Source organism: Myxine glutinosa, chromosome 8 (genome assembly GCF_964187855.1).
Source record: "Myxine glutinosa chromosome 8, kmMyxGlut1.1, whole genome shotgun sequence".
NCBI lineage: Eukaryota > Metazoa > Chordata > Myxini > Myxiniformes > Myxinidae > Myxine > Myxine glutinosa.
The window spans coordinates 140,812,460-140,826,866 of NC_136268.1; the positions used below are offsets into that span (position 1 = coordinate 140,812,460).

General features: G+C 41.9%; 1 protein-coding gene across 2 annotated transcripts in view; it reads right to left on the reverse strand.

Annotated features, from left to right (window-relative positions):
• The window catches only part of PRMT7 (protein arginine methyltransferase 7), a 28,567-nt gene extending 16,861 nt beyond the window's left edge, over positions 1-11,706 (reverse strand). The window contains exons 1-5 of one of the 2 annotated variants that reach the window (XM_068125308.2): positions 11,313-11,706; positions 7,270-7,306; positions 5,881-6,030; positions 3,589-3,697; positions 875-987 (exon numbers count right to left, since the gene is read on the reverse strand). In XM_068125308.2, coding sequence (XP_067981409.1) covers positions 875-987; positions 3,589-3,697; positions 5,881-6,030; positions 7,270-7,306; positions 11,313-11,470 — 567 coding nt within the window. In that variant the 5' untranslated portion in view covers positions 11,471-11,706. Of the gene's footprint in view, positions 1-874; positions 988-3,588; positions 3,698-5,880; positions 6,031-7,269; positions 7,309-11,312 lie in introns of those variants that run through there. The other variant, XM_068125309.2, reaches the window with a different exon arrangement.
• Positions 11,707-14,407: the final 2,701 nt, after the last annotated feature.

A 14,407-nucleotide genomic window follows, 5' to 3' on the forward strand; every position in this document is an offset into this window, starting at 1 on the left:
TTGCCGAGATATATTTTCACTTTGCACAAAAATAACATCAAGTAATCGAATCAATAGGAATGTCCTGTGCCTATAACATCGACGTTATAGGCACAGCTGCATCTAGGCATTGTGTAACATCGACGCGGCTTTTGTTTTAATTAAAACTTTTTGTACTTGTTTTCTATGATCTCATGGTTCCCTTTTTGAGGCAATGTTTTTACGGCCGGATGCCCTTCCTGACGCCGACCCTTAGTCGCCTCTTACGATGCACAGGGATACAGTGTACCTATTCTAAATCGGGATATACACCGGGATCATTCACCCCAGCAAGCTAGTACTCAATTTGCCGACCTCAGAAAGATGACAGACTGAGTCAACCCCCCCCCCCCCCCCAACAGCAGGCTCGTGTTCGACGGTGTGGGGGCAAAAAGCCTGGAACCACAGGTGGGATGGACAGACAGAGACAAATGGAAAGCAAAACTTTTGAAATTGGTATGGGACTAAAGAAAGAAGTGTGTGTATGCATGTGTTTCCTCTTTTGTGTGACTACATTATAATCTACAGAGGATGGAGACGTGCTGTGCAATCCACCAATACTCTGTCAGGTGCAGACTGTGCGGCAGATCATGAACTTGTTGCAGGCCATGGGACGAACACTCAAAAAGGTTTTCGAGTTTCGTTCACAACAAAAGATGTACGGTAATAATAAATTAGAATGCAAATGAATCTTGTTGTTTTTGTCAAAAATTATCAAAAAGTTTGGAAAGTGAGCATTGTGAGTTTGGGAAAAGTGAGCATTGATGGAGAGGTTGATCATGTGTCATTTATCGGAGGAAAAGCTTCTGTTAATCTTTTTCTTTAAATCGTTATTTTAAAAATTCTCATCTCTCACCTCCATGAGAAACTTATGAGCGTGTTCATAGCTTGGCAAAGCACCCTCACCAATCAGCTCCGAATCAAAAAGTTCTGTAATTAGAACATTAGCTTTCTCTTCCATGTCTGCACCTGAAAGAAATAATGCAAAAATATCACAAAAAAAAAGTTTTTGTTTTAAAGCATTTTTGGGAAACATTATGGGAGAGTGTAAGGGTTAATAAATCACATACACCTACCTGTCATCCTTTCAAAAGTACAAGATGTCTGTCACAAAACTTTCTTTAATCATTGTCTAACCTTCAGGTAGGCCGAGTCCAGACTTGTGTTTATATAGAGGTTAAACCACAAGCAATACATGAACACACCAGCGGTATACAGCAAAGCAGCAACTATCAGCGACACCTCTTCACGGTGGTTGTACAAGGGGCCAAATCTTCCCTATTCTTCTCTGCTCCCCGGATTCGTCAGGGCAGCGCGGTCATGGTCAAAGTGCCGATCGGTCCCCATGGACCGGCCCTTCCTTCTCGTCTCTTTTCCTAAATAACGGCCACTATTATCCCACCTAGTGGGATCGGCCGGGGCGAATATTTTTGCCCGAGTCTTCACGAACAGGCTGGCCAGGCCGGACATTCGACGAGTCAGGGCAGGAATTTGGCCATGGTGCCGGCGATAGCTTGCCTACTCTTTGCGAAGGACACCATGGGATCTTTAACGTCCACCAACAAATGCTGGCAGATGTGACTCCCAGTTCAAACGTCCATCCGAGGGAAGGCACACACATTGATGGATCACCCTGCCTGTGACACACCAAACTGACAGTTTATAGCTAGGTTGGGATTCAAACCTAGACTAGACAGCTCAGAGGTGAGTGTGCATGCCTCTCAGCCATCCTGTTAGCCCTCTCTTTTCCCTCTCCAACTGTCATGGCCCTGACTTCATGAAGGCTGGGGGGTACACCATCCCGGATGTGGGGCATCTCTGGGTCGCTCCTGTGAGATCGATCAGCTGTATCCGTGCCGCAGGCTTGTTCGAGAGAACTGGCCGGGGCTATACAACAACAAAACAAAGCAACTGATGACTGGAATCTTCTACTCCCCATTCTTTCTCCCACTCTGCTTTTTCATATATATATACATTAAGCAAGAACATTCATGGAAATGCCTCTCCCGACAAACTACTCGCAATTACTAGATGGTCTATACTCGAAAATACGCAGAAATTTCCTGAAGTCTCGATCATTCCACACAGCTTAATGTCTTAACTACAACATTATAACTTGTCAACTTTTTACTCCACTCAACATTTATAATGACCATCTCCCCATAACAAACATTAAGGTCATATATACAAATAATAATAAAATAATAAAAATAATTGTTCCATCATCAAATCATAGGCACACAATCATTAATTAACACGACACTAAACTCAATACATCACCTAAAGGTCACTCAAATAATTTGTGACACTGTTAGAGATAAGATTGAATAACATTTTAAATTACTTTAAGAAAAATATTCCAATTTCAATAAAAATTTACACATTCACACATCATTACAAATTTATACAGGACAGTGTCCGTCTTTCGGGTTTCCTATCTCCTCATTGATTCGCCCTTTAATTATCAAATTTCATTATGTACAACATCTTTCTGCTTACGGCATATCCATCGATTTATAACTCCTCCATTTATTCCAATTTATTCCATTCGTTTTAACAAGAACTCTAAAGTTATAAGAATAATAAATAATTCGGCCGAGGCTGTTTATTCCTGCTATGTGAAACTCTGCAAATCATGCCTGCAGAAAATAGATTTTTTGGAATGCTGGCACCATTTTTCATCCAATTATCATGTAACTTTGTATGAAGCTGGCTTTCAGCATGGCACACATTTCTTATTCAGTCAACTTGCTTGTGGGATGCCTTTGAAGGCCATAAAATACAAGTTGATGAGTCTTTCCTTAGTAACAGTTAAGGATGTGCACATAGCACACTGCACGACAGCAAGCGCATCCACACTTTCCACAAGAGATTGTTCAAGCCCAAATTTTCCAAGCTCAAATTGAAAAGACCGGGTAAAGGCAGGAATCCCAAATCATTTTTGCAGGAAATCCTGGGGAAAACACGAGCCTGGGCTCTGTTTCTTTAAAATCTTTTCTCAGCTCAAGCATGAGAAAAAATAGGTTGACATAATCTCTGATCTCTGTCATATGCAGCGTGTTATCGGTGTGGCACAATCGACAACATAGAAGGTAATAAGCACTAAAATATTATCCGAAACTCTGTATTGACCGGAATTTTCAGTAGAATCCTTTTTCATAAAATTCACACAAGGACCAGAGCCAACGTTCCAAAACATGGACATTTTTCAAGACAGAATCATAATTGACATGTTTGTTCATCGTGAGAGGTTAATCTTGCACAGTTTGCTCGTATTATATTCTAAAATCCCAGCATTCACTTTGCAATGAAGCTTCATCTGTCAAAAGGAGAATTCTCACCAATTGCGATGAAATGTATTTCTTCAGATACTTGTTTTGAATCTGGAAAGATCCATTAAGGCTCAAAGTAATTTGAATATTTGGCCTCATTCAAGCTCCTCAAAACAATTTCATAATAAAATGTGAGTTAAGCTGCATGCTCTTTAAACAAGAACAAAAAAATATACCGTATAAAAAATAAAACTTGTATTAAGAACACATACACACTAAAGCACAATGTACAGCTCACCTGGACCCACTTTAACTGCAGTAGAATGTTTGTTGATCACCTTTATTTTATCCATCATACCATTTTTACCCACTATCTTCATTGCAGCTTCAGCCATCGGTTTAAACACCTGCAAAATAAAAAACCTAAATGAGAAGATGAAACTCTCTCCAGGTGTTAAAGTTGATTTCTCTAAACATGGACCTACTATTTCATCCTCCCCTAGCTAAACCATCGTAAAGCATGAAGATTAAACCAGTGAAGGAAACTAAACATGTCTTCATAGGCGACTTTCAAAATTACATAATCTGCCTCAAATTATGAAATGACATAATCACGAATTTTCAAAATGCACAGAAACCCCAATAATAACAAAGTCCATTGGGGGCAGCATGAATGTGTATCATATTTGCCATATAAGGATTGTAGCATGAAACGGCTCAACAAGCTTTTAAAGAAGTTGAAAATAATTGAAAACATACCAAAGAGAGAGAGGTGTGCCTCAGCATCATGAAAAGGTTGGGGAATGTTCTGATAAACTCATCAAAAAAGTTAATATCTTGCAGCCTGTACTGCAAAAACTCCCGGGATCATGTGGGGCTATGGAAGGCCCGATGGTTTGTAGATGGGTGCGTTCTAGCCAATCTTTTGTGCTTCTTAACACCAATGGGAGGTTCATATTTTGGCTTGTCAATGCATAGGGAAAGTTTAAAATGATGACATGTTTGGGAGAAGGGAGGTGTGGGTGGGAGTGCGAAGTGTATGGGTTGAGATTGCTGTTCATATATATTTTTTGTTGGGTTCTGGGGCTACAAGATAAATTCTAATCGATTTTTGCATCTATTGGTGAAAGGAGAAGCGTTTGTGTCGTTAGTTGTTAACTCCATATGTGGGTTTCAGAAGGTGGATCAGAGTCCTCCCAGGTCTCGAAGTATCCACCTGTTTCAGTAAGGGATCATGATTCATAGACCAGTTTTTGAAATTTTCTTGGTCTCAAAGTTTTGTTACGAGGGCTCTTTTGAGGATCGTCACCGCGCCTCGGACAGCTTCCAACTACAGTGATTGTCGTTATATTCCCAGGGATGGTTTTAAAGATCTCTGTAAGCTTCATTTTTATCATTCCTGTTGCTCCAGCAGTCAGTGGTACAATTTTGGCACTCTTCAGCTTTCAGGATTTCTTACTTAATTGTTGAGGTTTGGTATTTGGTCATTTTCTTGATTTCTGTGTTGTTTAGGCCCAAATTGCTGGGTACTGACACCTCAATTAGCAATGCCTTCTTTTCTTTTTTGTACCTCAGTAATATATCCGGTCGCAATGCTTTGTTTTCTATGTTCACCCTTGATGGGATCGTTAAGTCATACATGAGCATTACTTCTTTGTTTTCATTGATTACTTTTGGTTCATGTTTCTCATGACTTTTGTGTGTGTGTGTGTGTGTGTGTGTGTGTGTGTGTGTGTGTGTGTGTGTGTGTGTGTGTGTGTGTGTGTATGTGTGTGTGTGTTATAACAATGGCTGCTGCTAGCCAATTGTATTAACAGGAAATGGCAAGAAGCCGATTCCTCTCATCCACGGATATTTCTCGTATTTCTGTGTCGGATTTTCATTCAGGAACGGAACAATTATGGTTAACCATTTTGAAATTGACACTATTTCTTCCAAATGCTGAAAATTATGTTTAAAAGACGATTTGAATAACAGATTTTGTGCTAGCAATATAAAATATATAACCACCTTTAGAGGCCATTTTTCCCCGCAAAGCGGGGGTTGGCCTTTTTCGGGAACCGTGGTTGTTGTTGTTTTTCGATCCCCTTTTTGAAGCAATGTTTTACGGCTGGATGCCCTTCCTGACGCCAACCCTTTTTGCCGCCTTTAACGACAAACAGGGAATTACCAGTGAGCTGGTACTCAATTAGCTGACCTCGGAAGGATGACAGGCTGAGTCAACCCCCCTGGCGTTAATTCAGCGATCGACCGGGATTCGAACCCAGGATCCTAGGATCCTAAGCCGGCACCCTAGCCGCTAGCCCAACACCAGGGCTAGCAATGGCAGGTTAAAAGTGCCCAGCGAGCAAAACTGAGTCGGTGTAAATGCACACACAGCGCATGCACAAAAGACCTTGTCGAGCATTCACACATCATTTTGAAAGTCGTGCAATTTCCTTTCATTGCCTCTTTGGTCTTTTTAAATCCAATAATGTGAGAGGTAACTACTACTTAACTACTGTATTAATATATTCAAAATGAGATCCAATAGGACAAGCACCATCGTCAAGAAGACAGATTTTAATACATCGGATCAAAAAGTAACAACCTCAATAGCATAGCAGAACACAGCACCCGCCTCTACCGCCATCATGGACAGCAGGCCCGTCCCCGTACCAATGTCCAACACAATTGGCTTTTTCCCTTTTTCCTTCATCCTCTTTATTGCAGCCTGGATTCCCAAGTAATACTTTTTGTTCTGCAATGATAAGAGGTACAGCATGAACATGTATAAAGAGGTTTGGCTTGCACTCGTCGTCACCTCCTCGCCCACCCCCACACCTTTGGCTTCTATATTCATGACGGTAATCATGCTCGTACCGACTGCATTTGCTTGCAATAAATTTGTTGTTTACATGTTATAGTTATCAATCGGCCGACTTTAAATGACATTTTAACCTGTAACTTTATATATATAAATATATATAAATATATATAAATATATCTATATATATATATATATATATATATATATATATATATATATATATATATATATATATATATACATATATTATACAAGATCAAGGCTCGTGTAAGAGCTAATATTAATGACAATAAAAACAAAAAAACAAAAAAGAAACGGACATACAAGACGAAATAAAGGGAGCGGGAGACAAGAGGGGGAAGCACACAAGTACAACATTTGAGAGCAGGGACATCGGGAGATCTGTGGGAGGTAGAGGACTTAGGGGGAGGATGCGTGGGAAGGGGGGTGGGGGTGGGAGAGGTTAAAAAAAACAAAAAAAACAACAAAAAAAACCACATGGACACTGCTGGGACTTCCAGGAAAGAGGTCTGTATTTCAGAAAAGTGGATCTGGGGTGAATTAACAGGGGTAGAAAAGATCAAGGTTTTGGATGGGGTAAGATAAGAGATGGTGGTGAACAGCTGTTTTAAAGACCTGGAGGGATGAGTGGGATTGAAGAGAGCGAAGGAGTTTGTTCCAGAGGCGGGAATCACTTGATCAAGAATCAATCAATGAATCACTTGATCAAGGACTGTACCATTCATCACGAAAGAACGCTTTGGCTACATGGTGCATGTAAGTCCCTCCACTCTCCCCCCATCCCTTTTCGCCCCTCCCCAATTTATCCATGGAAAGTTACGCCAGTACCTATGGAAAAAGGTCCCGGACTTCGTTACATTCACGTAATGAACACAAAATGGACACACGAGTGAGCACGGATATGTCGAACACATCCGCACCAACTGCATTGGGAACGTCTCTTGGACTTGGCAAGCACCAGCCTCAGCAATGAAATCTGAGTTCAAAATAAAACAACGGGCAAGTGCAACCCGAGCAGATAATAAATTAAAGTAACCTCTATTATGAGCAGACGTGTTGCTCAATTATTTTTTCTCGAACAAACCCGAAAACAAAAACAGCATTTACGCTCTGGAACATGGCCAGATTAAAATAATGCAAAACACTTACTCTGTCATCATCATGCAGCATGTCAGCATAGGAAGACCTGCAATAGAACAATGTCAGGATAATTTAGATCCAATAGGACAAGCACCATCGTCAACAAAAATAAATTCTCCTACAACCCCACCCAATCATTCAGTACTTATAAAATTAAACTACCATTCAAGAATGCCAGTTATAACTGGTAGGTGCAATTGTCATGGTCTGTTTCAGTTTTCTTCCCAATGGCTTTTGAGTGAGGTTTTTTGAGATGGAAAATCGTGCTAATTAAACTTAGTTATTTGTTGCAGGTATCGTTCTTCAAAATGTGCCCAGGGTTTATATATATACGAGCATAAGTACCCGGCGTTGCCGGGCGGGGGAGGGGAGGAGAACGGGGGGGGGGGGGGGAAGGGGAGCAGTCAGAAGTGGAAGCTCTTTTACAGAGAATTTATATTAAAGGGGAGGGGAGAGGAGGGGAGGGGAGGGGAGGGGGGGAAGGGGAGGGGAGGAGGGGGGAGGGGGAGGGGAGGATGGGGGAGGGGGGAGGGGAGGGGGGAAGTGGAGGGGAGGGGAGGGGGGAAGGGGAGGGGAGAGGCAGGAGAGGAAGGGGAGTGGCTCACGTTTGAGTGAATGTGGCTCACGTTTGAGTGAATGTGGCTCACGTTTGAGTGAATGTGGCTCACGTTTCTGAGTGAATGTGGCTCACGTTTGAGTGAATGTGGTTCACGTTTGAGTGAATGTGGCTCACGTTTCTGAGTGAATGTGGCTCACATTTCTGAGTTAAGTGTGATACCGATCAGGAAGAAGAAGAAGAAGCCATACTACCAAATTCGTACACTTCCGGAATGGTTTGATTTGTTTGTATTCAAATGTCTGGTAATTGTTTTGTATTTATTTATGCGAATGTGTACTTGTATAGAACTGTCATTCATTTTAAAAGGCTTCGGCACTATCGAGCGATTTTTCTTTGATTTTTTTAACTCCAAAAAAACGAACTTTTTGTTTTTCAATTTTTTTTGCCTAAAACACTCCCAGGCACTCACTGATGAACCTCTGAAAGTTTGATGAAGATACGTTCAGCCATCTCTGAATAAAACGTGGACACACACACACACAGACAACTCGCGTTTATATATATATATAAACCTCGATCTTGTATACAAAAAAAAAAAAAAAAAAAAAAATTATATATATATATATATATATATATATATATATATATATATATATATATATATATATATAAATAAATTATATAAATCGGGATTTAAATTTAATTCAAAAATTGATCCAGACGTCTATTCTCTTTCAAACATTCAAACCGACAGAGGTAGTTATTAGCGCTGAGGAAGCGCCTCTAGCGAATGACTTCCAGCCAGTGTAACGCGAATTCCTGTCACAGGAATTCTGAGATCATATAAGTGTGACGTGGCAGTTCCTGATTGGTTCGTGTTGGGGAACCCCTTCTCGCTGCCGACGTGACGTAAATTCGCGCACGCGCACTGGTGAAGCGCGAGATTCGGCCCAAGGTTCTTATTATTATTATTATTATTTTTGTATACAAGATCGAGGCTCGAACCAAGATCGAGGCTCGAAATTCCATGCCCGAACCTCAGCGCAATCCAAGAGGATTCACTTGTTTATCACAGCATCTGTAGAATTTTCACTCTTTTACTCAACTCCGTTTCGCTGTTATTTGGTGGAGCAAAAAGTCAACTGAGCTTTATAGATATTTAGATATATTCACACCCCTTGACTTTTTCACATTTTCTTCTGTTACAGCCTGAATTTAAAATGGATTAAATTGAGATTTTTTTGTCACTGACCTACACATAATACCCCATAATGTCAGTGGATTTTTTATTTTTTTTATTTTACAAAGTATATTTAAAAAAAAGAAAAGCTGAAATGTCTTCAGTCAATAAGTGTATATATACACAAGTGAATAAAAAAATTTATGCTAAATAAAAAAGGCAATGGAGGGATAACAAACTACAGTCTAAAAAAGGTCCTAAACAAGATAGGGATGATGTTGGTTTAGAGAGTAGCTAACAGTATTGCCATCACATAATCCCTACATCACTGCCTCATTTACACTTCATCAATTATTGCTTCAAGCTTCTACAAACACTCCACTGGTTACAACAGTACTTGATTACTCTTGTAATGTAGCCACATAATGAGACTCTACAAATTAGCAGCCGAGTACAATGTTATAATATCAGCACATGATCATCTTCTTCTTACCACCTGCATGGACATCTCTAATAACAGCATTCTATAATGATCTCCATTTGTGATTGGTTACTCTAAGTTGATAAAAAGGAAAAGTAGGAAAGACAACTGAAACTGCAGGAAGTCCCTGAAATTATATTGTAGCTTCTTATACTTGTGCAGAAATGAAATATAGGAGCTTCTAATACTTTTAGCTCGGCCTAGCCCGAGACAATAGTCTGGAGGCAGTGATGTAGGGATTGTTATGTGATGGCAATACTGGCATGAGGCAGTACAATACCCAAATGAGGGTGTCTGGCATAATCTTTTTTTTCTTTTCATTTCCCTCTCCCCTCCCCACCCCCACCCCCACCCCGTCCCTCTGCTTCCACCTCCCTCTCCCAAATCCCCAACCCCAGTAGCCATAGGTAATAGGGCATAGACATAAGGAAACTAGGATCTTTATATTTAAATATTAATTAATTGACCATTGACCACTCCAGTCGATGCAGTATGCCAAAACATAGAAAACATTAAAACAAAACAAAACATACATTTTAGCTCTTACACGAGCCTCGATCTTTTATACAAAAAAACCCCAAAAAAACAAACAAAGATGAAAGGAACACTAAATGTCAGTTCAAATATTTATTAAACTAGGGGGTCCGTTGGTACATTGGACCAAATTTTAATTGGGGACTTTTGAGTCATCAGGGTCATCTGGGTCTTTTTGGTCCTCGGGGAATTTTGGGTCATCTGGGTTTGTTGGGTACTCGGTCACCTTTGGTTCATCGGAACGTTTTGGTCATCTGGGTCTTTTGGGGGCTTTTGGATATTCGGGAACTTTTGGGTCTTTTGAGTCATCAGGGTCATCTGGGTTTTTTGGGGTACTCGGGGACTTTTGGTTCATCGGGACTTTTTGGTCATCTGGGTCCTCGGGGATTTTTGGGTCATCAAGGACTTTTGGGTGATCTGGGTCCTCGGGGACTTTTTGGTCTCAATGTTAAAGCAGGGGTTCTTCACCTTTTTCCCTGTCAAGACCCCCAACGGATTGCCCACGATGTCCCCATACCCCCTTCGCCAGACTGCTGACTGACCAAGGCGCACCGAAGGTGCGCATAGCCAGGGGGACTGGGGGCATGTCCCCCTATAATTTTTTTGATTTCTAGGTGCTCTGTGGTGCATTCTGAGGGGTGTTTTTACTTTAATTGCCTATTTGTTGGATGAAAATTGGTAACTTATTACCCAGAAAATGAGCCAAGTTCGGGGATCCGCGCCTGATTACCAGTCCCATTAGGTTCCAGTGTGACTTCAAAACATCTCAATAGCTTAGTTTTACATATGGATAATTAGGTATATTATAAAGTTGATATTTCATTGAATTTATTACAATTCATTCATTCATTCATTCATTCATTTATTACGAGTCCCATACCCCCAGATTTTGATCCCCATATCCCCAAGGGGTATGGATACCCCAGGTTAAGAACCCCAGTGTTAAAGGGTCTTCCAAGGTCTAAGGTGTCTCAGCAGTCTAAAGGGTTAAAACTTAAAAGGTACATTTGAATAGTACGTAATTAATTAATAGACGTGAAAAAACACACAAACACACACACAAACACACACACAAACACAAACACACACACACACACACACACACACACTTTATAAACCACTAAAGGAGCACTGAAGCCAATGTCCATGCCTGCGAAATATAAAGAGGTAAGAAAACATCCATTAAAAGGAGATAAATTATATCAAAATGTGTTCGTAATAAGCTCGTGTTGCGCTGCTGCCGCTAAATCGTTGATATAATACAGGGGAGTGGAGGTTCCGAGAACAACAGAACGAACCTCGCGATCTCCTGATGATAATCATAGTCTTGTCCTTCCACCACCCAGTCCATTGAACCCTTGGCGGGGTTCACGCGTCCGCAGAATGTCTGCATCGTTTTCACAAAACTCTCTCGATATCGTGTTGCGATGACGAAGTTACGTGAAAACAACGTCATTAGCTATTGCCATTTTTGGCGAAGTTTACAAAACACGTTGCACACAAAGGCACCAGCCATGACAGTTCATTGCATTCTTTTCCACAGCGAATATCACTAAACGTTAATTTATCATTCATCGTTTATCGATATGTACATTTACGTACGCCAAATATCATCAGAAAACAGCCCAACATGGGTTACACAATTAGAGGGAATGAATGAACAGGAAATTTCACAAACAGAAATATATTTACGAAGAAACTAATGTCTACTGCTACTTATAACGCCATGGCCATCGTCAAATGAGCAAAACCAAAGCGAAAAACAATGTGGTGCACCCAATAGACCGTTGGCTGAAGACCCAGGAGGTGGACCACATAAAAATCCTCCAACTCGGAAGCATTCTAGATTTCGCTCACAGCCAGCGACATGCTACGTTCAAGCAAGGAACACCCGATCACCTTTTTAAGATATAAACTGTAAATGATGATTGCAAATATTCTTGAATGTTTTTATTTGTTGTTTTCGGATGTTTTAGTCAACAACTATGTCAGGTCAACATTGGGTCAGTTTGATCGCTGATTTTGTTGAACCCCGATTTAGCGCGACCCAGCTTTTTTCGCGATGACATTTTATGGACCTCAACGATCGCGTTATAACGCGGCCACAACAACAACAACAACAACAACAACAACATGCATTTTAAAGGCCATTTTCCCGACTAGAGCGGGGGTCAGCCTTGCGGTCCCCATGACAATCTTCTCCATTTTGCCCTATTTTCTGCATCTCTCCTTGTTAACCCCCTTGCCCGCATTTCTTCTTCCACCATCTTTAGCCAAGTCTTTCTCGGTCTTCCCCGTCCTCTACTTCCTTCTACATTCATTTCCATCACTCTTCTCAACCAGTCACTTTCATCCTTCCTCAACACATGACCAAACCATCTCAACCTGTTCCTCTTCACAGCATCAATCACAGGCTCTATTCCCATCATCTTTCGCAATTCATCATTTGTCTTCCTCTCTCTCAACGATACTCCGCACATCCATCGAACCATTCGCATTTCCACCCTTTCCAGGCTTCGTTGCTGCTCTACGTTCATTACCCATGTCTCGCTCCCATAAATCATCACATTTCTCACACATGCAGCATACACCTTTCACTTCAGCTTCAACGACACTCCCCTCCTCATCAGCACGCCGCTCAGTTCCCGAAACTTCTTCCATGCACATCTCACTCTACACTGTGTATATATATATATATATATATATATATATATATATTGTTGGGGATATGGGAATTGTGTGGGTAATCTGATGTAAATTTTCCCCTTTTTGTATGCTGTAAATCTTGTAAATATCACCCTCCAATAGTATAAAGATCAAAAGTCGCCCGTAGTTAATCCATCGCATACACGTAGCCAATCTTAAATTCCCCTCGTAGTTATGTCCTTAATACATGTTAGTATAAGGCTCTGTGACCCACTAGTTCATTACGTTGCATCAATTAAATAAGACAGGTCCCTCCGACGCCCCATGGCATCTTCCAAGTGCCAGGTTTAGCCACTTTGCTGCATTTCATCTGCCGTCCACTTTGCTGCATTTGACTCCATTACGCACGAGGTAACCTCGAAGAAGAAAGGCGTGTCCCCACCTCGTCATAGAGGGGAGGAGTGAGTCAGCCCCACTCAACCAACCAAGAACAAGGGGTTGGACTTGGAGAGGGTGTGGAGAGAAACATCAAGTAGGTTCGCGAAGGTTCAAGGGCGTGGCATATATAACCCGCACGACGAGGCCCCCAAGAGAGACGCGCAAGGAGAGAGAAAATACGTGCGACGATCGCGCAGGCAGGAAATCGGAGAGAAAGACGCGTCAGACGATTTGGAAAGAAGGGGAGGACCAAAAGAGCCCGAGGCGTGCAGCGACAACCAGCCCCTGCCGCGTGCAACGAGATACGTGTGCCGACGTCGCCCTGCTCGCTCCCAGCCTGACAAGGACCGGCTTGCTGTGCGCCCTGCCAAGCCTTCCAGCTTGTGTTTCGACCTTCTCCCTCCAGCAAAAACCAACCTGCAATTTCCCCATTCGTGTACGTGAGTTTGTTCTGTGTGTCTTGTCCCTGGGTTAATTAAGACTGTTAATAGGTAAGCTAACGATTTCACTGTGTCACCTGCTTTTTCCATTTCCCTGTATATAACCTTGACTGCTCCTTTTGCTTTAGTGTGTGTAAATAATAAATCCTGTTATTCCTCTGTACGTCTTCTTCTTCCTCTTCACATTCGGTCGCTTTAGAGGTTTCCATATTGAATATCTGTGGCGCGATTTTGGCCAACGTTCAGGAATCGGGTTAGTCGGGGTAACTGTTCGGGTGCGGCGGTCATCCGCTCGGCCAATTAACATCCTAGCCGCGTCCGTAACAATTGGTGCCAGGAGCGAGAACGGACCTGAAGCGCTTCGTGCGCTCAAATTACGAGTGGACCGAAATTTGTTTTATAACATCTTAAATTTGAAAATCGTGCCACGGCTGGTCAAGGTGATCGGATGCAGGTGGGGGAAATAGAAGAGGGGTTAGGGGTAACCCAGGACCGGAGGGAAGAAATGGTGGAGGAGAACAATGAGGAGGTGGTTGAGGAGGTTTCAGGCGCGCAAAGTGGTGCCCACGCGCACGTGGTTGCAGAGGAACAAAATGGCGGCGCCGCGGGGGTCGAGCCCGCGGTGGCGGCTGGAGCCGCTGTGCCAGTCGGGTTTGATTTTAGGTTATTCCTGACCCAAATGGATGCAAAGATGGATAGAATGAGGGACGAAGCAAGGGGTACTAGTGAGCAATTAAGAGACGGGTTAAACAATATGGGAAATAAATTTGAGGGGTTGGACAATAAATTTGAAGAGTTAGACAACGGGATAAAAGAGGTGAAGAATGGGTTAATGGGGTTAGAAAATACAATGGACGACAAATTGCGGG